This window comes from Pipistrellus kuhlii, unplaced genomic scaffold (genome assembly GCF_014108245.1).
Source record: "Pipistrellus kuhlii isolate mPipKuh1 unplaced genomic scaffold, mPipKuh1.p scaffold_m20_p_58, whole genome shotgun sequence".
Taxonomy (NCBI): domain Eukaryota; kingdom Metazoa; phylum Chordata; class Mammalia; order Chiroptera; family Vespertilionidae; genus Pipistrellus; species Pipistrellus kuhlii.
The window spans coordinates 1710840-1736825 of record NW_023425560.1 but is presented as its reverse complement, the minus strand read 5'-3'; the positions used below and the strand labels follow the sequence as shown (position 1 = coordinate 1736825).

Sequence of the window (25986 nt, the reverse complement as noted above, 5' to 3'; positions counted from 1 at the left end):
CGGGCGGGAGGCGGGAGGCTGGAGCCGGCCCAGGAAGAAGCTAATGATCAACTGGCCGCTCGGCAGGCAGCCTCTCCCAGGCCGCGCCGGGGAGGAAGTGGGGCAGGAAGCAGGGGGCGGTGGCCGGGAGGGCGGAGGGCGGCCGGCCGCCGCGGGGAGACAGCCTGGGCCGCGGGGAGGAGCGCCGGGGCTGCGTCTGGCGCTGCCCGAGGAGCCGGCGCAGGTACGGGGTGCGGGGCGCCGGGCGGCGGAGGTGACGGGCGTGGACGGGCCGGGTGGGCGGCGCCACCGGTGGAGCTAAGAATAGCCTGTCCTCGCTTTCTGGAAGGCCGGGCTGAGGCCCAGGGGTGGGGAGCAGGCGGGAGTCTGGGGGCCCGGGGGCATCAGGAGTGCTGTGGGGTGACCAGCCATTACCAGCCCTGACAATGGCTGTTGGTAAAGCCCGGGCTCTGTGGCTCTGCTGACCTCGCCCCTCGAGGGCTCAGCGCGTCCGGAGCCGGCGGTGAGGGAGGCCGGGGCCACAGGTCTCGAGTGGGACCTCCCGCCGTGTTGGCCACAGAAGTGCCCGGCCCGGGGCGGCACTGTCACTGTGACCGGCCACTCTGAGGTCACCACCCCGGGCCCCTTCCCGGGGGCACCACCCGGAGCTGGAGGGAAGGGCACTGGCCAGGCCTCCAGCACCCGTCCTGCCCCGGCACTGGTCCATGGACACCCCTGAGACCCTTGGCGAGGCTCATAGAAGTGACGGCTGGTAGAGTGAGGTCGGGAGGCAGGCGGGGGTGGGGGTGGGGAGGGGAGGTGGGTGAGTTCAAGTTCAGACAGGTGCTGGAGGGCTGGACTCAGACCTACCTGGTTCACATCTCACCTTTCAAGCCTGGCCAAGCCTCAGGCTGACGGTCTGTGAAATGGGCGCAGGACAGCCCGCCAGGCCCTGAGGGTCAGACGGTGGTGGCTGTGGGTCAGGGTGACTCGTCCGTGTCGGGGTGGTGCCGTGTCTGGTGTGACAAGTCCTTTGACTCTGCTGGCAAGGTGAGGGTGACCCGGCTTCCCCACGGACAAGGTGAGGCGCAGAGTCTCGGGTTTGGGGGGCGGGGCAGCCGTGACCCAGCCCCGCACGTGGGCTCACAATGGAGACTCACTGTCACTGGCGGGAGGCCAGGCCTGAACCAGTGTCAGCAGCTCCAGGAGGCGCCTTCCTGCCCGCTCCGCCGCTGGGCCCCAGGTGGCCCCCCTGCAGCCGTCCCCGTGGTCACGTGGCCTCTGTGTGCGTGTCCCTCCAGGCCCAGCCTGCCCCGGTGTGGCCGAGCCTTCACGTCACTGCAGAGACCCTGTTTCCAGACAAGGTCACTGCTGAGGTCCAGGGGGACGCGGGTTTGGGGGACACTGTCCACCCCAGCACCGCCCGGAGAGGTGCTCCTGGCGGAGGGGCGAGGCTGCAGGGCCCAGCTCGAGCCCAGCATGAGCTCCGGCCAGACCCCTCCTGCACCCCGGTTTACTCTGCGCCACCTGTAACCGGAGCCCCACTCTGACCCACAGCCCCCTGCGAGGCCATGTCTTCCTGCTCCGCTCGGGTGAGGGCCCTGAGGCTGGGCGTCCAGTGTGAACCCATCCTGGGTCAGGCTGGGCCCGGCTGCAGGCGCTCCCTGGGCTGTCCCCACCACAGCCGAGCTCAGAGGATCGAGACCGGAGGAGGGAGACCCTCCAGGGGTGGCCCCAGGTGACTGCCAGCTGCCCCAGGGGTCCCGCAGCCACTCTGCAGCTGAGCTGGCGCCCCAGGCTGAGCCCTGGGCAAGCGAGGCCATTTCGGGAAGGAGGGGGTGGGGGGGGGGAAGGGGGGGAAGCACTTTCGTGGAGATGGCTCCCACTTCCTCAGACTCACTGGGAACTCCGCTCACGGCTGTCACTGCAGCCCCACCCACAGGCCAGGCCCCTCCCAAGCAGCGGGAGGGTTCCTCTGCAGAGCCTTCCCTGTCCCTGTCCCTGTCCCAGCCCCGTTTCCAGTTCCCATTCCAGTCCCTGTCCCCAGACCCGTTCCTGTCGCCAGCGCCATCCCTGCCCCCAGCCCCACCCTGTCCCCAGCCCCACCCCTGTCCCCAGTTCCCATCCCAGTCCCGTCCCCAGCCCTAACCCTGTCCCAGCCCCGCCCCCGAGCGCAGGGCAGGCCTGTGTGGACAGCAGACGGCCCGGGAAGGCCAGCAGGGACAGGCACAGGCCCAGACCTGGCCCGTTGTGCTGGTGCCGGGCTGCAGGCCCTGCTCCGCCTCCGGGGGCATCGGACGTGGCCCCTGAAGGTGGCAGAGGGGAGGACAGAGACCTGGTGGGGAGGCGGGAGGACTAGCCCCCCCATACACACACACACACACACACAGGCCCCGCTCTGTGAGACCCTCAGGAGCAGATGGACCCCGCTGGCAGCCCCAGCTCCCTGTCCCAGTGGTGTGGGCGGAGGGCCTGGGCTGGTCCAGGGTCCGGGCCCAGGCTGTCCCTGTGGCCCGGGCCTCCCTGCCCGCCAGAGAGGATGTGGTACCTGTGCCCTCGGTGGGTGACTGAGCCCCAAGCCCAGGGCGTGGTGTCTGGCCAAGTGGGCTCTCATCTCTGACTGGGGTTGGCGGGGCAGGGTGGCCCTGAGCTGTGTCCTCGGGGACTGGGGGCCCCTGCCCGCAGGACGTCCAGCAGAGGCCAGGGGGCATTTGCCAGGCCACCAGGCACATCCGGCCCTGGGCTCCCACCACCCGGCCCTGGGGACTTGTGCTGGTCGGAGGGGAAGTGACCGCCAGCCGACCCAAGAAGGCTGAGCAGGCCCCCGGGCATGGAGGGGGGCTCTCTCCTCCGCACCCCAGCACTGGCGGCAGCATCTGGAGAGGTCTTCGCTGACCACCCCTCTCCTCTCCCCACAGCGGCCAGCCCGGCAGGCCCAGCCCTGGGCGCTGAGGCCACGGCAGGCATGAAGGACCCAGTGGAGGCGGCCACAGAGGAGCCTGATCCGACGGGGACGGTGGCCGGGCCCTCGGGCGGCGGCGGTGGCGACCAGGTCCAGAGAAAGGCTGGGAGAGCATCGGTCAGCTGGGCGGGACCAGGACCCGCGGAGGCCCAGGCTGCGGGCAGAGACGGTGAGTGCGGTGCACGAGGGAGAGAGAGAAATGTCAGTGATGAGAGAGAATCATAGTGGCTGCCTCCTGCGCGCCCCACACTGGGGATCCAGCCCGTAACCCAGACAGGTGCCCTGACCAGATCAACCATGACCTCCTGGTTCTTAGGCTGATGCTCACCCGCTGAGCCCCGCGCCGATCTCGGGGTGTCTGATGAGTCACAAACAGGCCAATGTGTTGTTCAGGGCGCGTCAGTGACCCCCACACCGATGGCGGGGGCTGGGGGGGGCCCTCGGGAACTCAGGAGCAGCTGCCCTGCAGGTGCTATCGGACTGTCCCAAACTGCGCACCCCCAGACCTGCTTTGTCCGCAGGGCATGCACCCAGGGGTGCTCAGGCCAGGCCGCCCCGGCCCCAGGAGACAAGCCGAGGCCAGCGAGGGAGGGGCCTGCGGCCTCTGTCCATGTGGGCTCCTGGAGCCCAGTCCCTCTGGCGAGTGTATTTCCTAAACCCAGACGTGCCCCAAGAGCCCCGGGCAGCGGGGTCCGGTGGTGAGCCTCAGGCCTCGCTCAGACCCTGCCGACGGCCAGCCGCGCCCTGGGCAGCCGGGAGAGCCTAGCGTGCCGGGCCTGAGCCGCGTGGCTGGTGGATGTTCTAAGACCTCGCCGGTCACTCCGGAGCCTGCCCCCGCGATGCCGGTCCCGGGCCGATGCCCGCGAAGCGCCGTGTCCCGTCGCAGCGTGGCCGGAGGCCGTGGGCCCGCCTGGCTCCCCGCGGGGACAGCGGTTTTGGTGCCTTGGCTCAGGGGTGGCGCAGACTTCCCCTGCGCCCGGCATCGGGTTCCTCTGCCTGGCTGCGTCCGGGAAGGTACCTGAGTCGAAGCCAATGCCCGCTCCTGGGGCCCTCGCACGGCATTCCGTCCCCGCCTGGTTCTCGGCGGGATGAGGATTATTGTGACCCCCTCCGTGGTGGCCATCTCACGCGTGTTCCTCCACGTTCACCGTGGACTTCCTGTGCGAAGGACACCGGTCCCCTCTTCCCGCGGTTCATCATTCACCTTCCTGAGGGCTCATCGGTCCACACTGTGCTCTCGCCTGTGCCGGCTGCCATCTTCATTTCTCATCCAAACTGCTTCGCTCTTCTGACGTCTCCATCACCCTGTGATCACGGGGTCTCTCAGTCTCCACCATCCTGTGAGCAGGGGCCTCTCAGTCTCCACCATCCTGTGAGCACGGGGTCTGTTCACGTCTCCACCATCCTGTGAGCACGGGGTCTGTTCACGTCTCCATCATCCTGTGAGCACGGGGTCTGCTCACGTCTCCACCATCCTGTGAGCAGGGGCCTCTCAGTCTCCACCATCCTGTGAGCACGGGGTCTCTCAGTCTCCACCATCCTGTGAGCACGGGGTCTGCTCACGTCTCCACCATCCTGTGAGCACGGGGTCTGTTCACGTCTCCACCATCCTGTGAGCATGGAGTCTCTCAGTCTCCACCATCCTGTGAGCACGGGGTCTGTTCACGTCTCCATCATCCTGTGAGCACGGGGTCTGTTCACGTCTCCATCATCCTGTGAGCACGGGGTCTGTTCACGTCTCCATCATCCTGTGAACATGGGGTCTCTCAGTCTCCACCATCCTGTGAGCACGGGGTCTCTCAGTCTCCACCATCCTGTGAGCAGGGGTCTCTCAGTCTCCACCATCCTGTGAGCAGGGGTCTCTCAGTCTCCACCATCCTGTGAGCACGGGGTCTCTCAGTCTCCACCATCCTGTGAGCAGGGGTCTCTCAGTCTCCACCATCCTGTGAGCAGGGGTCTCTCAGTCTCCACCATCCTGTGAGCACGGGGTCTGTTCACGTCTCCATCATCCTGTGAGCACGGGGTCTGTTCACGTCTCCATCATCCTGTGAGCACGGGGTCTGTTCACGTCTCCATCATCCTGTGAACATGGGGTCTCTCAGTCTCCACCATCCTGTGAGCACGGGGTCTCTCAGTCTCCACCATCCTGTGAGCAGGGGTCTCTCAGTCTCCATCATCCTGTGAGCAGGGGTCTCTCAGTCTCCACCATCCTGTGAGCACGGGGTCTGCTCACGTCTCCACCATCCTGTGAGCAGGGGTCTCTCAGTTTCCATCATCTGTGAGCACGGGGTCTCTCACGTCTCCACCATCCTGTGAGCACGGGGTCTCTCAGTCTCCACCATCCTGTGAGCAGGGGTCTCTCAGTCTCCACCATCCTGTGAGCACGGGGTCTGCTCACGTCTCCATCATCCTGTGAGCACATTCTGCTGGGGGGACCACAGACGGCCCTGGAACAGGTTGTGTCTCAAGGGCCTGGGCTTCCAAACTGGAGGATGGTGCTTCGCCAGGACCTGGACACTGTGTGCTCTTTGGATTTGGCAGGTTTTCTGAGTCTGTGCTGCCTGCCCGGTGCTGAGGCAGGCCCTGGACCGCAGAGCAAGCAAGGCCTGGCTGTGAGCTCTGGCTACCAGGCAACAGCACAGCGTGGGCTGGCACACCGCAGGGGCTCCAAGATGCTGAGAGGAAGAGCGCAGAAACAAGCACCATCGTGTTGTCCAGTCCACAGCTGGGCGGGCAGTGCTGTGCCCAGGGCTCTGACGGGAGCATCCTGCAGGCGCTGAGGACCGGCAGCCTGAAGGTCACACCAACTGCAAAAATCACAGGCTCTTCCCAATCACACCGGCCTTGACCCTAAGGCCCTGATTGCTCAGCCCATTTTACAGATGAGCAAACTGAGCCGGGCAGAGGCCCAGGACTCCAGCCAAAGTGCACACTGGAGCTGGTCTCCCGATGAGATGACAGGGGAGGACTGAGCCGCCCTCTGCTCTGGTCCCAGCGTGGGTCCCCCTCTGACCCTGAATCTCGGGGTACCTCACTAGTCCTCGCCAGGCTGTGAGCCCCACCCCACAGCCTCACAGGCATGTGCAGCCGGACCAGGACACAGCTCTGTCTGCTCCAGACCCCGAGCTCCTCCGGTTGTCGCCTTCCCTGCATGGCCAGCAGAATAATGCCCCAACGAAGGCTCTCTCTGGGAGCCTCAGAGGAGCTGCCCTGCCCACACCTGGGTTTCAGCCAGCCCCTCAGCCAGCCCCTCAGCCAGTGCACCCTCAGCCAGCCCCTCAGCCAGCGCACCCAAAGCCAGTGCACCCAAAGCCAGTGCACCCTCAGCCACTGCACCCTCAGCCCATGTACCTTCGCCAGTGCACCCTCAGCCAGTGCACCCTTAGCCAGTGCACCCTCAGCCAGCCCCTCAGCCAGCGCACCCTCAGCCAGCCCCTCAGCCAGTGCACCCTCAGCCAGTGAACCCTCAACCAGTGCACCCTCAGCCACTGCACCCTCAGCCAGCCCCTCAGCCAGTACACCATCAGCCAGCCCCTTAGCCAGCACACCCTCAGCAAGTGCACCCTCAGCCTGTGCACCCTCAGCCAGCCCCTCAGCCAGCCCCTCAGCCAGTGCACCCTCAGCCAGTGCACCCTCAGCCTGCCCCTCAGCCAGCCCCTCAGCCAGCCCCTCAGCCAGCCCCTCAGCCAGTATACCATCAGCCAGCCCCTTAGCCAGCACACCCTCAGCAAGTGCACCCTCAGCAAGTGCACCCTCAGCCAGCCCCTCAGCCAGCCCCTCAGCCAGTGCACCCTCAGCCAGCCCCTCAGCCAGCCCCTCAGCCAGCCCCTCAGCCAGTATACCATCAGCCAGCCCCTTAGCCAGCACACCCTCAGCAAGTGCACCCTCAGCAAGTGCACCCTCAGCCAGTGCACCCTCAGCCAGCCCCTCAGCCAGTGCACCCTCAGCCAGCCCCTCAGCCAGTGCACCCTCAGCCAGCGCACCCTCAGCCAGCACACCCTCAGCCAGTGCACCCTCAGCCAGCGCACCCTCAGCCAGCACACCCTCAGCCAGTGCACCCTCAGCCAGTGCACTCTCAGCCAGCCCCTCAGTGCGCCTCTGTGACACCCTAGGGCAGCAGGATAGTGTCCGTTGTTTCCTGAGGCCGTGGCGCTGGGCTGGCTTCTTTTTTATGATTATTAAATGCATATTGTTATTGATGTCAGAGAGGAAGGGGAAGGGGAGATAGAGCAGCAATGATGAGAGAGATCACTGACCGGCTGCCCCTGCCCGCCCCACACTGGGGATGCAGCCCACAACCAGGGCCTGTGCCCTGACCGGGAATCCAACCTGACCTCCTGGTTCATAGGTCCACGCTCAACCAGGGAGCCACGCCGGCCCGTCTGGTTTCTTACAGCACAGGGAGATCCCGGCTCCGTCCTCAGGGCTGTGTGACCTGCCTGCGGGAAGGTGGGGTGGGGCCTGTGCAGGGAGCGGCCTGCTCTCACCTGAACCACAGACCCGCTGTGTTACAGATGCTGCTCCGGCCCCGGGCGCCTCCCAGCGGCACTCAGGGACCGCTCCGGGCCCGAGGGGAGCGTACCCCACAGGTAGGCATCCCCGGGCAGGCGCTGCCACATGGCGGGCGGGTTCGTCCAGGCGGCGATGGGAACGGGGGGCGGCAGGAGCTCGCTAAAGGCAGACACCCAGGTCCCGAGCCCGGGTCCTGAGACCGTCCATCTGGGGTGGCCCGGGACCCCGCCGCCCACAGGGGCCAGGTGTGGGTTCAGCTGCATTTGCAAAGGGCTTCCCCGGCTCTGCTCCCGCTCAGAGGGACGTGGCCCTGAGGAGCCTGCAGGGATGGGACACGGAGGGTGCCGGGCGGGCATGGTCAGACCGGACGGAAGAGGCCCCTGCGCTGGGGGCTGCGGAGGGGCCGCGGGGAGCTGTCCCAGAGCCGGTTTCTGGGGAGGGGGCCGGGAACGGGGGCGTGCATTGGGCAGCCCTGGGCTGGGGCAGCACCGGTAGGGTGGGGTGTGGTGAGAATCTGCCCCTTGCCCCGGAGACCCCACCCTGACCCCAGCTGTGCGGACGGAGACCCCAGTGCTGCTGGCACCTCCCCGTGCCCGTCCCCCTTCCCTCGGCGGTCAGAGCGCCCTGGGGACCGGGGATCAGGGCCAGCTGGGCAGCAGGGCAGGCACTTGGGGTTTGAGAAGGCAGCCCGCCCTCTGTCGGGGAAGAAGGGGCAGCTGTGAGGTGCTGCCGCTGCCCGCTCGGGGCTGGCCAGACCCCAGAGCTGCCCAGTTTCTGCCCTGGCCCTGCCCACGGGAGAGGTGTATGCTCCAGGGCCCTTTGCTGGAAAGTTCTAAGGCAGGTGCAAGGCTGTCAAAGGGCATGGGACTCTCTCCCTCCCCTCCTCCCTTCCCCCCCTCCTCTCTCCCTACCCTCCTGTCTCTCCTCCCATCTCTAACCCCCGGGTTCTGGGGCTCCAGGTTCTAGAGGCCTCCTCGGGGGGTGGGGTGGGGGGTGGGGGCATCTGAGCTGAGATCTGCATCTGAGGGAGCAGGCTGGCACCACAGGGGGGGTCAGGGGCTCCCGTGGACCCCAGGCCGTGATGGAGGTAGGTGGGTGTGGCCTGGGCAGGGCTGGGGTGGGAGAAGGGGCAGAAGCTGAGTTGGGGTGGGGCTGGGGTCAGTGGGGTGTCTGCTGGGACCGGAGGTCCTGTTGGGCTGACGGTGGGAGGTCGGGCTGGAGGTCTCGGTGACAGGACCACCTGCCGACAGCTCCCCGGGGCCTGTGCCGGGGCGGGAGGGGGCAGCGTGCAGCTCACCCTCCACGAGAGAAACCGGGGCTGGGGACCAGGAGGACCGGGGCGGGGGCACGGGAGGGGGGAACATCGGTACAGGGCGTCCTCCGGCGATGCCTGAGGTGGCTGAAGCCCGGGCCCCGCCCATGGCTGGGCTCTTGGGGCGGACTGCCTGACCTTGACCATCCCCGCAGACCTGACGCTGCAGCTGCAGGCGGTGCGGAGGCGGAGCGGGCAGCCGGACCCCGGGCTGCAGCAGGCCCTGCGGGCCCGGCTCCGCCTGCTGGAGAATGACAGCCGCGAGGTGGCCCGCACGCTCGGGGTGAGTGGCCCAGGGCTGGGACCGGCCTGGCGAGGGGGCCAGGAGGCCGGTGCGGAGGAGATGGCGGAACGGGGCAGAGGGAGAGGCTCAGCAGGCTGAGTGGCCGTGAGTCCAGGCCTCCAAGGGGCCAAGGCCCTGGGCGGGAGGCCGCCCTCCACCTCCCTCCTGGCGGCCTGCGACGCACCCCCACCCGCCCTCCTGGATGTGTGTCCCCGGGACCAGCCGTCCCTCCTGCGGGCGCAGCCGCGCGGGGGCCACCGAGTTCCCGATGCCCCGTCCCTCCCTCCAGCCCCTCCCGCTGGGCTGTGACGGCCCCTTCTGGGGAATGAGGGCCTGGGGCTGATCTTCCTCTCTGGTCTGCGGGATTGGGTGTTGGACAGAGGCTGGAGGAGGAGGGGCCGGGTAGGGACAGGGGCCACCCCCTGACCCTGCCGCCAGCCTGGCCCGCGGGAGCCGTGTGCGGGCCACCCAGCGGCCTGGCACTCTGTGTGCTCTCAGCAGCCGGCCGCCCCCGTGACCCGGTTGGCGCGGCAGGCTGAGCCTGGCTCTGGGCTGAACCCCTGCCATGCCATGCACAGGAGGCCAGCGCCCTCCCTCCCCCGCCAACGACACACGTGCCCGGGCTGTGAGGGGTCTGGCGCCCCTCCCCATGGCCAGAGGGCGGGCCTGCCGGGCCTGCGCCTGGCGAACAGGGTGGGAGAGGGAGCCAGCGCGGAGGCCGGGCCGGAAGGGGCCGGCGTGCCCAGGCTCCGGGAGCCGCAGGGCCTGGCGCGGAGGGCGCACTGGCTGTCGAGGGGGCGCCGGCCAGGGTCTCGTCTGTAAAGTTGCTGTCCCTGCCTGGCCGTGGCCGTCAGACTCCGCAGCACCGCGGGCTCATCTCTGACTCCTGCTCCCCCGCAGGAGCTGTCGGCCAGGCTGCTGTCCATCCACAGCGACCAGGCCCGGCTCGTGGTGACCTTCAAGACCTTCGAGGAGATCTGGAAGTTTTCCACGTACCACGCCCTCGGTGAGGCCGCGGGCACGGCTCCCCCCAGGCACTGGCCACGCCCCGCCCGCGGGTGCTGCCAGGCTCTGGGGGGCTGGGGAGGGCTGTCCTGTGCTCAGACGGGCTGCTAGGAGGGCGCGGGGGCTCCAGATGCTCAGGGCTACGCGGCCTCATGGCCGGCCGAGTCCCCGCCTCCTCCCAGCGCGGCCCTCCCAGCTCTCTGACCGCCCGGCCGCCGAGCACGGCCCAGGAACTCATTTCAGCCTCGCCCAGGGCGCTTGCTTTCCGGAATATTCCTCGTCCTAGGGGGAGGCGTTTGCAGGGTCCCTGGGGAACATGCCCTGCACCCCTTCCCCCACCTGGGAGCCAGGAGGTTCGGAAATAAGAATCAGCGACATTTTCCTGCTGCCCCGAGCAGGGTGGTCCCCCCTCACCCTGTGGGCATGCTCTGTCCCATCTCAGACCAGGACACTAGGGGGCCTACAGGAAGTCACTGTCCTCGCGGAATCTTCCCGAGGCCCAGGGAGGTCAGGGCCACGACTGGACCCTGCAGCTCAGACAGGGAGACAGCCCCCCCCACCCCCCGCCATAGCCCCGGTGGGGACGGCCAGGCGGGTGTCTCCCGGAGCCCGGTGGGTGCTTCCGGCCGCCCCGAGCCCGCGGTGACCGGCCGCCTGCCACAGGCTTCACGCACCACTGCCTGGAGGACCTGCTGGTGGGCCCGGCCTTCTGGCTGCGGGCGCCCGAGGAGCAGGAGGAGGCGGCCGTCCGGGTCCGCGTGGACGAGGAGGCGCTGCGGCTGACGCACGAGAGCCTCCTGGTGCAGGACGGTGAGCCGCGGGCCCGGGCCCCACAGCTGGGCTGTGCAGGGGGGCCGCGGGGCTCGGGGGGGACACTGATGGGGGGCGCCGGGCTTTGTCACCGGCCAGCTCCCCACCACGTCAGAGGAAGCACCACCCCGGCTCCCACTCCTGACGTGGGCCCATCGCCCGTGGGGTCACACGTCTGGCCCTTCGCAGCGCAGAAGGGGAAACTGAGGCCCCCAGAGTGTGTGTGGGGGGGAGCCAGGCTCCCAGGGGAAGGACAGCAGGGCCAGGACCCCAGCCCAGGTCCAGCCTCCCCGTGTGGTCCTTGGGGTCTGGTGCCCGGCAGCTGCGGGTGAGAGACGGGGGGCAGGGGGGGCCACACCTGTGTCCTGGGGGCAAAGTGGGTCCCGCTGCAGAGGGATGGTGCCCCCGTGTCTGGCCCCCCTGAGGGACCACCTGTCACTTCACAGGGCCTTTCTTCGTCCTGTGTCCTGACGGCTCCGTGAGAGAGACCTCCGGTCCGCAGGGGGCAGGCGGGGGCCCCCAGCCCCTCAGGCCGGCTTCGGGGGCGCCCCAGGGGGAGGCGGCCCTGGCCCCGGGCTCCCCGGCCTGCAGGCTCCGCGCGTGCTCCGAGGAGGAGGGCGAGGAGGAGGGCGAGGAGGAGGAGGCCGAGTCCACTGCAGAGCCACTGCCGCCGTTCCATCAGTAGGTACCGGCCTCCGTTCCTCTGCTTCCCGGCAGCCCCACGGGGGGCCAGGCCTGGGCTGTCCATGGGGGCGGGGAGGGGGCCAGACCCCCGATCCTCCTGCCGCTCCCAGCCCCCTGCCCAGGAAAGCTGTGTGGGAGCCTAGGGCGAGTGCCGAGGCTGGGAGCGCACGGGGCCCGCACCAATGCCACCAGGTGGGCAGCCTGAGACCACGCTGCCCACGTGCTGCCCATGGGCATGAGCTCGGCTGGGGCTGCCTGGCAGCCAGGGCACAGAGAGAGTCTGTCCCCGCTGCCCACTGTGCCAGCTTCCCTCCTGGGAGGAAGGGCCCGACGGAGCCTGGAGAAGGCGGAGGCACCTGGGCAGGAGGCAGCACCGGCCTGGGCCGGGCCACGCCTGGGCCTGAAGGCCACACGCCGGGGCAGGCGTGTGCGTGCGTGTGCGTGTGTGTGTGTGCCTATGTGTTGTGTGTGTGCGTGTGCATGTGTGTGTGCATGTGTGTGTTGTGTGTGTGCGTGTGTGTTGTGTGTGTATGTGTGATTGTGTGTGTGCCTGTGCGTGGGCGTGTGATTGTGTGTGTGTGTGCCTATGTGTTGTATGTGTGTGTGATTGTGTGTGTGATTGTGTGTGTGTGTGCATGTGTGTGTGAGTGTGTGTGTGAGTGTGTGTTGTGTGTGTGTGCGTGTGTGCTGTGTGTGTATGTGTGATTGTGTGTGTGCCTGTGCGTGGGCGTGTGATTGTGTGTGTGTGTGCCTATGTGTTGTATGTGTGTGTGATTGTGTGTGTGTGTGCATGTGTGTGTGAGTGTGTGTGTGAGTGTGTGTTGTGTGTGTGTGCGTGTGTGCTGTGTGTGTATGTGTGATTGTGTGTGTGCCTGTGCGTGGGCGTGTGATTGTGTGTGTGTGTGCCTATGTGTTGTATGTGTGTGTGATTGTGTGTGTGATTGTGTGTGTGTGTGCATGTGTGTGTGAGTGTGTGTGTGAGTGTGTGTGTGTGTGTGTGTGTGTGCGTGTGTGCTGTGTGTGTATGTGTGATTGTGTGTGTGGGGTGGGCCAGGTGGTGGGACCCGGTGAGTGGCGGGGCTGCTAACTCACCCCCCACAGCAGTGACCCCCCCTCCCGCTGCAGATGGGCTCTCAGAGTCGCCTGGGACCCCTTCGAGGACTCTGTGGGTGGACCCGTGACGCCAGACACCCAGCTGATGGGTAATTGTCTCCCCTGGGCAGTGGGCGGGCACAGCATTCTGGAAGCTTCTGCACTCCCCTGAAGGCGCCCCCACCCCATACAATTCTCTCCAGTTCACGAGGCGATAACTGAGGCTCCAGGCCTGTGGGCTGGTGCAGCACCTACCCCACCCGCCATCCCTACCCCCCACCCCCAGCACAGCCACCCCCACACCCCACCCCAGCCAGGCAGGCTGCTTGCTCCGGTTAAACACTGAGCCTGGCACAGGCGGGCTGGGGGCGGGCTGAGCGCCATGAACACCGCCAGGCCCGGGAGGCCGGGTCTTGTCCAGAAAGCCAGCGCTGCCGTGACCCTGGGCTCCGGCCGCGCGTCTGCTCTCCCCGCCCTGCCTCGTGTCGGGCGGCCGTGTCCCTGTGACGTGCACGGCCCCGTGGGAGGGGGTGAGAGGGACCGGCGTTCACAGCCCCGTGCGCCCTGAGTGGCCCTGGCCGACCTTGCTGGCGAGGACTGGAGGGAGGGCCCTGCCCCCAGGCCTGTTTCCCATGTCAGCCTGAGGCCACAGCGCCCTCTCTGAGGGCCACGTAGATGCCAGCCCTCTGGTGCGGTGGGCGGCCAGGCCTCCCCACACGCGGGCAGGCGCCACGGGTCCCACGGCAGGCGGGACGGGTGCGCCTGGCTGCGGCTGCCGTCTGCCCGGCCGGCCCCCGCACTGACCGTGCCCTCCCTCCGCAGCCGTGGGCCTGGCCTCCGCCGTGGCCGGCTACCGGGGCGCGGGGCCCGAAGAGCTGACCTTCCTCAGCGGCGACGGCATCGAGATCCTGGGCGCGCGGGTGCCCGGCCTGCCCTGGTTCCTGGGCCGGCACGTGGGCTCCGGCCGGATCGGCTTTGTGCGGACCGGCCTCGTCAGTGTGCAGGGCGGCGCGTCCGAGTGAGTGGCCCAGGCCCCCTGCTGCCCCGCCCAGGCCCCGCCGCTGCCCGCCTGCCTCGGGGGACCAGCCCACACCCCCGAGCCCGCTCCCGCCCCGCCCCGGGCCAGGGTCCCTCCTGTCTGGGCCTGGAGGCCGTGCTCTCGGCGCTGCCAGGGTCTTTCCCGGGGACACAACTGTGTGTCTACGCACCAGCCCCGGGGCGGCGGCGTGCACAGCGCCTCCTGCTGGGGTTTGGACCCACCAACGTGGCTTCTCTCGTTCTGAGGCCAGACCACCGCCAGGCGCCTGGGTTGCTCCATCCGCGGGCTGTAGGGGGGAAGGGGAGGGTGTCCTTCCTGCCTCCTCCGCTTTCCCAGGCCTTCAGGGTGCCCTGTGGCCCCGTCCCCCGTCTCCTTGTCTTCCCACGGCCTCCTTGTCTTCTCCTTGTCTTCCCCCACGTCTCTCATATGGACCGGTCCTGGGCTTAGAGCCGCCGAGTGGCCATCAGTGCCGCGGCTCCGGACCTCACCCTGACAGCCTGCAGGACCCCATTTGTGTGTGTGTGTGTGTGCATGTGTGTTGTGTGTGGAACTTCACAGGAGCTTGTTCAGAAAGCTTTGTGGAGCTTCAATGCCAGGGACAGGAGCTTCGTGGAGCTTCAATGCCAGGATCCCCTCAAAAAACCCTTCAGAGCTTCCGTGCCTGGCCAGTGACCCCGGTTTCACAGCCACCATTCACCATCTCCCCCTCCACCCCCCAGTCCAGCTGTGAGGCTGGCCTGCCCCTCCTTCCTGGCCTTTTCCTATGGCTCTTCCCTGGAGACCGTCATCCCGGCCCGGCTCCTCACTGTGTGGGTCCCCCTTGCCCTGTCTCTTTTATTTATTATTCATTTTTGTTTGTTTCTTATCTTTTTAAATATATATATATAATTGATTTCAGAGAGGAAGGAAGGAAGAGAGAGAATCATGGACCGGCTGCCCCCTGCACTCCCTGCACTGGGGATGGAGCCCACAGCCCGGGCACTGCCCCGCCCGGGAATTGAACCGTGACCTCCCGGTTCGTAGGTGGACGCTCTATCGCGGAGCCACCCGGCCGGGCTGCGGTTGTATCTTAACCCAGAGGTGTGCCGGGCCGGCCTGCTTAGCAGGAGACCCCGAGGACTCCCCTCGCCACCGGACGGAGTCGCTGGCACCTCCGCTCAGGGCCTGTGTCCCCGGGCCTCGGGGAAAGGTCGCGGTGACAGCGCGAGGCCCGCACCCTCCCCTGACGGCCCGGGCCCCCGGGACCACACACTTTCTCCTCTTTCCTCCACGTCCAGGGTTTCCTCCGCCCTGGAGAGGGAGCTGGGAACATGATGTTCTTTCCTCCGAAACCGCTCTGTTTTCAAAACCAGACATCCTCTTGCACAACCACGTCTGACTGTCAAGCCCAGGAATGAACCCCGACATGTCCTCACACACCGCCCCCCCCCCCGTCCTTACACGCCCAGTCCTCACTCCCCCTCATCCTCACCACCACCCCCCGTCCTCACACCCCGTCCTCACACCCCGTCCTCACACCCCGTCCTCACTCCCCGTCCTCACACCCCGTCCTCACACACCGCCCCCCCCCCCGTCCTCACACCCCGTCCTCACTCCCCGTCCTCACACCCCGTCCTCACACCCACCCTGTCCTCACACCCTGTCCTCACACCCACCCTGTCCTCACCCTGTCCTCACACCCACCCTGTCCTCACCCTGTCCTCACACCCACCCTGTCCTCACACTCCCCCGTCCTCACACCCACCCTGTCCTCACACCCCGTCCTCACACCCACCCTGTCCTCACACCCTGTCCTCACACCCCGTCCTCACACCCCGTCCTCACACCCCGTCCTCACACCCTGTCCTCACACACCGTCCTCACACCCACCCTGTCCTCACACCCCGTCCTCACACCCACCCTGTCCTCACACCCCGTCCTCACACCCCGTCCTCACACCCCGTCCTCACACCCCCGTCCTCACACTCCCCCGTCCTCACACCCACCCCGTCCTCACACCCCATCCGCACACTCCCCCGTCCTCACACCCCGTCCTCACACCCCGTCCTCACACTCCCCGTCCTAACCCGTCCTCACACCCCGTCCTCACACCCCGTCCTACACCCCGGTCCTCACACCCCGTCCTCACCCCCCGTCCTCACACTCCCCCGTCCTCACACCCCGTCCTCACACCCTGTCCTCACACCCCGTCCTCACACCCCGTCCTCACACTCCCCCGTCCTCACACCCTGTCCTCACACCCCGTCCTCACACCCCGTCCTCACACCCTGTCCTCACACCCCATCCGCACACTCCCCTGTCCTTACACCCCGTCCTCACACTCCGTCCTCACACCCCGTCCTCACACCCCGTCCTCACACCCCGTCCTCACACCCTGTCCTCACACCCCGTCCTCACACCCACCCTGTCCTCACACCCCGTCCTCACACTCCCCCGTCCTCACACCCTGTCCTCACACCCCGTCCTCACACACGGTCCTCACACCCCCGTCCTCACACCCCGTCCTCACACACCCCATTCGGATTTGCCAGTTTCCCACACTCCCGCTCTAGCCAGGGAGCATTCCAGACGGCGTGTTCCCAGCTGTCCTGTCTCCTTGTCTGTCCCCTTCGCCTGCGGTTACTCATCTTTCTTGTCTTTATGACACTGACACCTGTCATTCATTGTGCCCGGTGTCCCCCGGCTGCTCTACGGTCCTCTTTGCCTTCTCAGAACAGCACCCTCTGAGCTCGAAGGCGCATGTCCAAGTTCCACCCTCTGCGGGGAACGTCATCCTATAAGCAAGTGGCGTCCTCCTTCCCTCCCCCGCCTTCCCCGTGTCCTCTGGCTTCCCTCTCCCCAACCTCACGGAGCACACACGTGTCTGTGTGGGGTGCCTGGGAGCGCGGGGGGCTTGTGTGAGGAGCTGAGTGTGTGGAGGGATCCATTCTGCCTGCACCGTCACGCCGGCCTCCAGGGGGCCAGGGGGAGGGCATTTGAGGTTGGGCTTTGCAGGCAGCCCAGGAGCTCTGTGACCCGCTGCATCTGTCCCAGCCCCGGCTCTGAGCGCTCGCTGCTAGGCTGGCAAGGCGGGGCTCCCTGGAGGCAGGCTGTTCGGTTGTGTTTGTTGTCTGGGGCCTTCGCTGCTGGGCACGCAGTAGGTTTGTTGTCTAGGGCCTTCGCTGCTGGGCACACAGTAGTTTGTTGTTTGGGGCCTTCGCTGCTGGGCACACAGTAGGTTTGTTGTCTGGGGCCTTCGCTGCTGGGCACGCAGTAGGTTTGTTGTCTGGGGCCTTCGCTGCTGGGCACGCAGTAGGTTTGTTGTCTGGGGCCTTCGCTGCTGGGCACGCAGTAGGTTTGTTGTCTGGGGCCTTCGCTGCTGGGCACGCAGTAGGTTTGTTGTCTGGGGCCTTCGCTGCTGGGCACGCAGTAGGTTTGTTGTTTGGGGCCTTCGCTGCTGGGCACGCAGTAGGTTTGTTGTCTGGGGCCTTCGCTGCTGGGCACGCAGTAGGTTTGTTGTCTGGGGCCTTCGCTGCTGGGCACGCAGTAGGTGTGCAGGGACCAGTGGAGGGAGCGCAGTGGGTCTTCCTGGCGCCGCGGGGAGGCGGCGGTGTGAGGTGAGCCTCTGTTTCTCCAGGCTGGAGAGCGTGCTTTTCCTCGACGAGGAGGAGAGGGCCTTCCTCCACCGGGAGGGCGGCTTCTCCGAGGAGGACGCACGGCGGCTGCTGAGCCGGACGGCGGGCGCGGACGTCTGCACGGCCTACAGCTTGGGTAGGTGCGGTGCGGTGCGGTGCGGCCGGCCCGGCGGCCACTCCCAGACGCTGTCCCGGCTCCCCTCTCCCCGCGCTTGGGTTTCCCTGAGGCCGTCCGTGTGCAGGGCAGAGGACGGAGGTGTGTCCCAGTGACAGAAGGGAACGGGATGGGGCCGAGGCCGGGTCACAAACGTGGCTCACGGCTTCCTCCCCCTGGAGGGAGACAGACACGCGTGGGTGCACGCCTGCATGTACAAACAGACACACACGTGCGTGTGCACACACTTACATGCCTACACACACACTCACATGAAGACATGCACACCCAAATACACCCTGGCACAGATAACCACACACACACACATGCACACACACATGTGTGCGCACACACACATCTGCCTGTTGTGAACATGTGTGGCGAGACGTTTCCCCAGGCAGCAAGTGAGAGCCCCGCCACGCAGCCCTGCTTCTCTGAGCGCTGACACTGGCCGGGCCTGGTGTGGGGTCTCCCGCTGGGCCCCGGTTCTGGGGAGGCGTGGGGGTCAGCTCTCCCTGCCGGACGCCGCGTGGTCTCCGGGGCTGAGTCTCCGCGCGGTCTCAGCGACAGCTCACACTTTGCAGGTCTCCGTTCCGCTCTTTCTCATGAGGTTCCTGAGGCGGCACGTGTACCCGCTCCACAGAGGGGAGCACTGAGGCTTGGGGAGGCGCTGCCTGGGCGGGGGGCCCCTGTTCCCTGGGAGAGCCGCAGCCTCGAGGGTGGAAGCCACCGCCCCTCGCGGGAGACAGCCCTGCAGTGATGCTGGTGGAGGCAGACCCTGGGGGACCCAGCTTCTCGGCCCCTCATCGGTGGGCCCCTGAGCCCCAAGGCCCCTCGCGGGCGCTGGAGTTGGGAGTGTCACCAACTGGGGTCACCCCCTCTGAGCACACGGCCCGGGGTCGGAGGGCGCTGGCCGGAGGCTGACCTTCTCTCCTCCCCTTTCAGACAGACACGGAGACGCTGAGGCTGAGCCGTCGGAAGAGCAAGGTGGGCTCCTCTGGGCACGGCTGGGCTCAGGGCTGACGTGGGGCAGAGGCCTGGGGGCTGGCCGCCGTGGGTGCTGGGCAGTCCTCACCCCCTGCGGGAGGGCTTGGGGGTCCTGCCTGGAGGCTGCCTGCGGTGCCGGGGAGCGTCCTCCGCTGCGACAGCCGCTGCGGCCCCGGACCTGGGTGTTTTCCTGGCAAATCGAACGTCGGGTCGGACGCAGCCAGTGAGCCACACTCCCTGTACTGACTCCGACCGCACCAGCCCCCTGCCCCCCAGTCTGGACCCCTTCTGCCCGCGGGCCTGAGACAGAGGCTCCTTGCTGCTCTCCTCCCCGGAGCCGTGTTTTCCCAACAGGAAACGGCGTGTTTGCTCAGCGACTGGCCTGCCTTCGGGCCTGGCTCTCCAAACCCAGCAGTCCCGGCGCCGGGTGCTCCCGCGCCCGCCCGCCCGCCCGCCTCCTGTAACCCGCTGACAGCGTGGCCTCAGCGTCCCAAACCGCTCAGGGCGGAGGGAGGGGGCCGGGCCGGGCGGGTCCACTCCTTCTGGCTGGAAACGGTCCCGGGAGAGGAGGGGGCTTCCTCCCCTGGGCCGGCTCTCTCGGCTCCGTGGCTGGCTTTACAGCTCAGGCTAAGCCCTCCTCTGACTGGCTCTTGATGATGTCACAGGATCGCTGCACCTGACTGGTGTCACGTGGGCAGTTGCAGCACTGAGTGGGTGTCCCATTGAGTGGCTTTGCAGGGAAGGGGCCTGTGTGGTCACAGAGCGAGGACACTAGTCTCCTGCAACTGCTCTCAAACAGGAAAGACTAAGAAAAGGAGGCCAGACTGGCCTGTGTTTTCCTGTAACCATGCGGCTGAGCCCCCCTGTGTGCTGAGCCCCCCTGTGCGCTGGGCCCCACTGTGCGCTGAGCCCCACTGTGCGCTGAGCCCCCCTGTGCGCTGAGCCCCCCTGTGCGCTGGGCCCCACTGTGCGCTGAGCCCCACTGTGCGCTGAGCCCCACTGTGCGCTGGGCCCGGCGTTCCCCGGGGAGCAGTATCTGCCAAACGCCGCCACAGGGATGCTGTGCCTGGGGAGGGACGTCGCTGCCCGTCCTGGACTCGGAGCAGACTCTAATCCACCTCCGGTTTTGGTAACTTGCAGAATCGCCTCTGCCTGGCCTGCACCCGGAGCCACACGAGACCCTGCAGACGGTGAAGAAGGTTCTGGAACGATGGAAGTCCTGCCACCGCTGCCCCGAGGAGCCAGGGTCCTGGGGTCTCACCTCGGTGTCCAGTGAAGCGAGCTCGCCGGACCCCGAGGAGCCCCCCTTCCGCCTGGACGCGGAGGACGACTGGGCGGACCCGGGGGCCCTGGGCCCCCTGCTGCGGTTCCTGGACGCCCCCGGGTTCGAGCCCGGCTTCCGTGGCCTGTACGACGCCTCCCTGCCGGCGCTCGGCGCCGCGTTCCGTGGCTTCGCCGACGAGGAGGAGCTGGCCGGGCGCCTGGCCCAGGCGCGGGGGGCGGCCAAGAAGGCGGAGCTCCCCATGGCGCTGGCCCGGCTCTGCTTCCTGCTGGGGCTGCTGTGCGCGCGGCGCCTCAAGCTGTCCCAGGCCCGCGTGTACTTCGAGGAGGCGCTGGGGGCCCTGGGCGGCCGCTTCGGGGACCTCCGCCTGGTGGCGGCTCTGTACGCCAACCTGGCCGCCGTCCACCTGCGGCAGAGCAACCGCGGCCGGTGCGGGCAGGTGGTGCCCAAGGCCTGCGCCCTGCTGCTGGGCGCACCGGGCCACGGCGGCGGCACCGAGGCCGAGGCGGAGCTGCTGCGGCTGGCCCTGCGCCGGGCCGTGGCCGCCCGCAGCCCGCAGGCCGAGGCCCGCGCCTGCTTCCTGCTGGCCCGGCTCCGGGTCCGCCTCAAGCAGCCCGAGGCGGCCCTGCCCTTCCTGGAGCGGCTGCTGCTGCTGCACGGCGCCCTGGGCCGCCCGGACGCCGCCTGGCCCGCCGACGGCTACCTGCTGCTGGCCGACATGTACGGCCGCCTGTGCCTGCCGCGCCTGGCGCTGGGCTGCGTGCGGGCGGCCTCGCTGCGCGCCCCGGGCTCGCTGGCCGGCGCGCTGCGGAGCGTGGACCTCGTCCTGCGGAACGCGCCGCGGCCCCCGCGCCTGCCCCCGCAGATCGCGCCCTACCTCCGGCAGGCGCTGGCCGCCCCCGCCCCCGGCCCGGCCCCCGCGTGGCGCGGGCCCCTCTACGCCAGCCTGGCCCGGCTGCACAGCCTGCACCGGCAGCACGGCCCGGCCATCGCCTGCATGACGCGGGCGCTGCAGGCCGGCGCGGAGGCGGGCGGCCGCCGGCTGGTGGACGACCTGCTGGCCCTGGCCTGGCTGCACGTGCTGCACGGGCAGAGCCGCGTGGCGCTGGGCATCCTGCGGTCGGTCGTGGCCGCGGCCGCGGCCGGCGCGGACCGGGAGGGCGTGGTCGCCAACATGATGGCCGTCGCCCTGAAGAGGACGGGCCGGACGCGGCGGGCGGCCGAGGGCTACTTCCGCGCCCTGGGCGTCGCCCGGCGGCTGGGCCAGCGGCGGAACCAGGCGGTGGCCCTGGCCAACTTCGGGGCGCTGTGCCTGCAGGCGGGGGCGCGCGGGCTGGCCCAGCACTACCTCCTGCAGGCCGTGCGGCTCTTCGCCGGGCTGCCCAGCGGGGAGCGCGGCCCGGACCTCACCCACGTGCTCCTGCAGCTGGGCCAGCTGTGCACGCACCGGGCCCTCGCCCAGCAGGGCAAGTGCTACTACCAGTGGGCCTTCCTGGTGGCCGTGGAGACCGGCCACCTGGACGGTAAGTGCCGCCCAGCCCCCTCTGACTTCCCGGAAAGAGCGAGCTTTCTTTCCGTCGCTGGCCAGGGCGCGCGGGTGTGGGAGTCACAGGCGGGCGGCGGAGTTTCCACCCCGACAGCACTGACTCATGGAAACCGCCCTGTGCAGGCGGCTCCCTCGCGGGGGACCGACAGACAGGGCCACCAGCATGTCTGCCCCTCACCCACCCGAGCACCCCCACCGCCACGGGCATCGCCCGGGACTGATAACGACGGGTGCCATCTCTCCAGCACCCATGGCTGCCCCGCCTGGCCCCAGCGTGTGACCTTGGATAGCTGCCCGGCCTGTCTGGGCTCAGCGTCCGACCCGCGATGACCCAGCGAGGGGGGTGGGAGCGCGGCACACACAGGGCCTGGCCCCACCCGCTGCGGTGCGTGACGGACGCCGCCTCTCCCTGTGTCCCGCAGGCCAGCTGCGTGCCGTCCAGCGGCTGTGCCACTTCTACAGCGCGGTGCGGCCCCGCAGGGCCCAGTGCCTCGTCTACCACGAGCTGCAGCTGGCGCTGGCCCGCCGGGCGGCCGACACGGCGCTGGAGGGGCAGCTCCTGGAGACCATCAGCCGGCTCTACCTGGCGCTGGGCACCGAGCGGTGAGGGGCTCCGCGGGCAGCAGGCGGCCGGGACCGGAGGCCGTGTCCGCCTCCCAGGGGCCCTCCCGGGGGGCCATGTCCTTCCTTAGCGCCCGGGAAGCGGGCGGGCGGGCGGGCGGAGGAATTGGCCAGCGCCCGGGGGCCAGTTCTCACCGTGGCTCCGGCTCCAGGGCCTACAAATTGGCGCTGGACTACACTAAGCGCAGCCTGGGCATCTTCATCGACCTCCAGGAGAAGGAGAAGGAGGCGCACGCCTGGCTGCAGGCCGGCAAGATCTACTACCTCCTGCGGCAGGACGAGCTGGTGGACCTGTACATCCAGGTGGGCGGCGGGCGGCGGGCGGCGGGCGGCGGGCACCTGTGCCCGGGCAGCACTCCTTCGCACTGAGCCTCTGCCGAGCGGCGTGCCCGGGGCCCGTGCCATCTCCCCACGGCCCCCACCCACTGCCAGCACCTTTCCCAGCACCTGAGCTCCCCGGAGGCCGAGGCGTGTGCCCCTCGTGGTGCCCACTCCGTGTTGGCCCAGCAAGTGCTCCATTCGCGTGCACGCAGTGCACACACAGTGCACACACAGCGCACACACAGTGCCCACACAGCGCACACACAGTGCACACGCAGTGCCCACACAGTGCACACGCAGCGCACACACAGTGCCCACACAGCGCACACACAGTGCACACACAGCGCACACGCAGTGCCCACACAGTGCACACGCAGTGCACACACAGCGCACACGCAGTGCACACACAGCGCACACGCAGTGCACACGCAGTGCACACGCAGTGCACACACAGTGCACACAGGAGACCTCGCCCCAGCAGCACATGGCTTGTGCCCCAGCTTGAAACATGGCGCGATCTGGGGCGAACGGAGACTCCTGTCCTTGCGAGGCTGCTCCTTCCTGAGCTGCTGCCGGGCCTCCCAGGCCGGGGCCGGGCTCCGGGGAGGGTACGGCTGAGGGAGAGGCTCCTCGGACAGTGCTGACTCGGCCCGGGGCTGTGGCGGGGTGGGGCCAGAGGAGCAGGAGGGCAAGCCCTTGCCCGTCTGCGTCACTGAGGCTGTGAGTTGCATGAGGTGCGCAGTGCCCACTGGGAGGGGGTTCGGGCAGCAGGACACAGGCACAAAGGCCCGGGGTGCACCGACTCTGGGGCTGCAGGCAGGGCTAGTCCATCACTCACTCAGCGGTATTTGTTGAGCACCTACTATGCACCAGGTGCCGTGCCAGGCCCCCGACGCAGAGGGAAGCCCAGGGCCTTAGTCCTCTGGTGGGAGAGGGGGCAGCCATGTGCCACCAGGAGTGCCAAGGGGACAGAGGGGACATGGGGGCGAAGGTGAGGCCAGAGGGAGGACGCCTGGGCCAGGCGTGGCCGTGGGCTCGGGGCCCGCCCTGACTCTGCGCCAGGCTCCTCAGCAGTCCCGCCCCGCCGGCCCCGAGCCCCCCACGGGCCTCACCCCGTGGGTGACAGGGACCCCACGAAGCCCAGGGCCGCCCCTCCGGTGTGTGAGAGGGAAGAGGCCGGACACGAGGGCCCCGGGGGGTGGGATGTGGCTGTGAGGGTCCCACTGGGACGGCCCCGTCCCGCGGGCGCACGGTGGGTCTCACAGGCCCCCGTCCCTGCAGGTGGCCCAGGACGCGGCCCTGTACACAGGGGACCCCAACCTGGGGCTGGAGCTGTTCGAGGCGGCCGGAGACATCTTCTTCAATGGTGCCTGGGAGCGGGAGAAGGCCGTGTCCTTCTACAGGGTGAGGCCCGGTGGGCGGGGCGGGGAGCTCAGTGGGCGTCCCCCGGCGGGTGGGGCAGGGTGCGGGGCTCAGTGGGCGTCCCCGCGTAGGCAGAGGTGCATGCACAGCCGGAGCGGCCCCCTGGGAGGCAGGGTCACTCTCTGCACTGTCTGGGGTAGCCCTGACCCCACCCCCACCCCAACCTGGAGGGACAGAGAAGGGACGCATTGTGTGAGCGTCACAGGCAGCTCCCGGCATGCAGCTCGCGTCCCTGTAATCTCCAACAACCCAGAGTGTGCCTGTGCCCATTTTACAGATGAGGAAACTGAGGCTCAGAGGAGCACAGGGTGTGCCAAAGGGCAAGCATACCAGGGGGAGGATCAGGCCCAGGGCCCAGTCTGCATGTGCCCCCAGGGAGGGTGGCTTCTCCCCTCCGTCAGCCCCACTGCGGGTTCAGATGGGCGTGGCGTGTCAGAGCCCAGACGGGTGGCGGAGCCCCTGTCAGGCCCTCGGCCCGGAGGGGAGGGTCCGGCTGGGGTTGTACAGTGTGGACAGAGGGGCTGCTCACGCCGTGGCCCTGGGGTGTCAGGCCTCTGGGAGCTGGCCTTTCTCTCGGGGGACAGAGGTCACTGGCAGCTCCCCGGGCAGTGTGGGAGCTCTGGGGTTGGGGGTCCCGGGTGCAGGCAGGCCGAGGCGGGAGGAGCCTGACCCGCCTCCCGCTCCGGCAGGACCGGGCGCTGCCCCTGGCCGTGACCACCGGGAACCAGGAGGCGGAGCTGCGGCTGTGCAACAAGCTGGTGGCGCTGCTGGCAGAGCTGGGCCTGCAGCAGGAGGGCCTGGAGTTTGCCCACATGGCCCTGGCCCTCAGCATCACCCTGGGTGAGCCTGCCCCGCCAGCCCGCCTCGGGCAGCGGGGTAGGGGGCTGAAGGGGCAGGGGCTGACCCAGGCCGTGCGGGGTCTCAGCAACGTTGCTGCGGCTGTGGCCTCCTTGGTCCCTCGCCACCCGAGGCCAGCCATCCCAGATGTGCCGGCTCTCACCGGTCCCTGGCGGTGCCCGCCGATGCCGTGCCTTCCTGCACGTGGCCAGCCCGCTGGCCTTGGCTCATGGCCCCTCAGGCCCTTCCAGACTCTGGTCCCTCGATGCCGGGCACCCCTGTGTCTGGTCCCCTCACTGAACTGTCCCAGGCCTCCGTCCCCCAAAGATGGGAGCCCCAGAGGGCCAGGCGCACTCAGGTGTGAGAGGGGGTCCCGTGCTGGCCCCCAGCGCTCACCTGGGGCAGGGGCCTGGCACCGCCTGGTCCGAGAACGTCCTTGGGAAAGGGCGTGCCCACGGCTCATACACCAGGGGGGTCAGAGGCCACGGCTGAGGCTGCCTGGAGCCGGGTCTGACCTTTGGGGTCTCCAGGTGGCTTCGTCAGGCAGAGGGGGGCCTCCAAACCCCCCACTGGCCACATCCCCACGGCGGGCGGGGAGCAGGCCCCACTGCGCCCACTTCACAGACGGGAAGAGTGAGTCTCGGGCGGGAGGTGATGGGTGGGAGCTGAGGCAGCTCGGACCGGCCTGTGCTGTCCCCCGCCCCCCCCGCAGCGTGTCCTCACCACGGCCCCCGTGCCCGCAGGGGACCGGCTGAACGAGCGCGTGGCCTACCACCGGCTGGCCGGCCTGCACCAGCGGCTGCGCCACGCCGAGCTGGCCGAGCACTTCTACCTCAAGGCACTGTCACTGTGCAGCTCGCCGCTGCAGTTCGCCGAGGAGACGCTGTACTACGTGAAGGTGTACCTGGTGCTGGGGGACCTCATCTTCTACGACCTGAAGGTGGGCCGGGGGCGGGGGCGGGGGGCATCGCCCGCCCGGGGGGTCGCCGCTCAGACCCCCTAGGCCTGGGCCCGTCCTCAGTCCCAGGGTAGACAGCCGAGCGGGAGCTGGGGATGGCCACAGAAATGTGGGAGGGGAAAAGGGTATTTGGGGAGCGAAGGTGGGGCTCACCAAGGCCCCATGATGCCAGGTGCAGCCCCCAAACCCCGCCCCTCGCCGGGAGGGCTGCCCTTCGGGCCCCGGGGACCCCGTACCCCTTGGCCCCCCAACGTCCCCTCTCGGGCCAGGACCCCTTCGACGCGGCCGGGTACTACCAGCTGGCGCTGGCGGCGGCCGTGGACCTGGGCAACAAGAAGGCCCAGATGAAGATCTACGCGCGCCTGGCCACCATCCACCACCACTTCCTGCGGGACCGGGAGAGGTCGCTCTTCTTCTACCAGAAGGCCCGCACCTTCGCCTCCGAGCTCAGCGGCCGCCGGGGCCGCCCCGGCCCGCCGCGCTGCTGGGGGCGCGCGCCCTGGCTGGCCCCCGGCCACCCGCCCTGAGGCCAGGCGCCCTGTCCCGGCGCGGTTTCCCGGAAACGG

At 68.6% G+C, this 25986-nt stretch overlaps 1 protein-coding gene across 1 annotated transcript; it reads left to right on the top strand.

The window, feature by feature from the left end:
- On the top strand, positions 1 to 25970 carry SH3TC1 (SH3 domain and tetratricopeptide repeats 1). The gene is made up of 18 exons (XM_045573969.1): positions 1 to 223; positions 2898 to 3110; positions 7456 to 7530; positions 8921 to 9048; positions 9949 to 10054; positions 10717 to 10863; positions 11310 to 11544; positions 12673 to 12749; positions 13462 to 13657; positions 17295 to 17428; positions 18392 to 18433; positions 19574 to 21238; positions 21684 to 21864; positions 22035 to 22185; positions 23485 to 23607; positions 24315 to 24465; positions 25206 to 25402; positions 25690 to 25970. The coding sequence occupies exons 2-18, from the start codon at positions 2945 to 2947 to the stop codon at positions 25945 to 25947; spliced, it is 4032 nt and encodes a 1343-aa protein (XP_045429925.1). The 5' UTR covers positions 1 to 223; positions 2898 to 2944; the 3' UTR covers positions 25948 to 25970.
- The last annotated feature ends 16 nt before the right edge of the window (positions 25971 to 25986 follow it).

What these genes read in the sequence shown, in the direction of transcription:
- SH3TC1 (XM_045573969.1), top strand. Translation starts at nt 2,945, where the DNA reads ATGAAGGACCCAGTGGAGGCGGCCACAGAGGAGCCTGATCCGACGGGG. An exon ending in CCAGGCTGCGGGCAGAGACG is followed by an intron (nt 3,111 to 7,455) that starts GTGAGTGCGGTG and finishes GCTGTGTTACAG; the next exon opens with ATGCTGCTCCGGCCCCGGGC. An exon ending in GAGCCTCCTGGTGCAGGACG is followed by an intron (nt 10,864 to 11,309) that starts GTGAGCCGCGGG and finishes GTCACTTCACAG; the next exon opens with GGCCTTTCTTCGTCCTGTGT.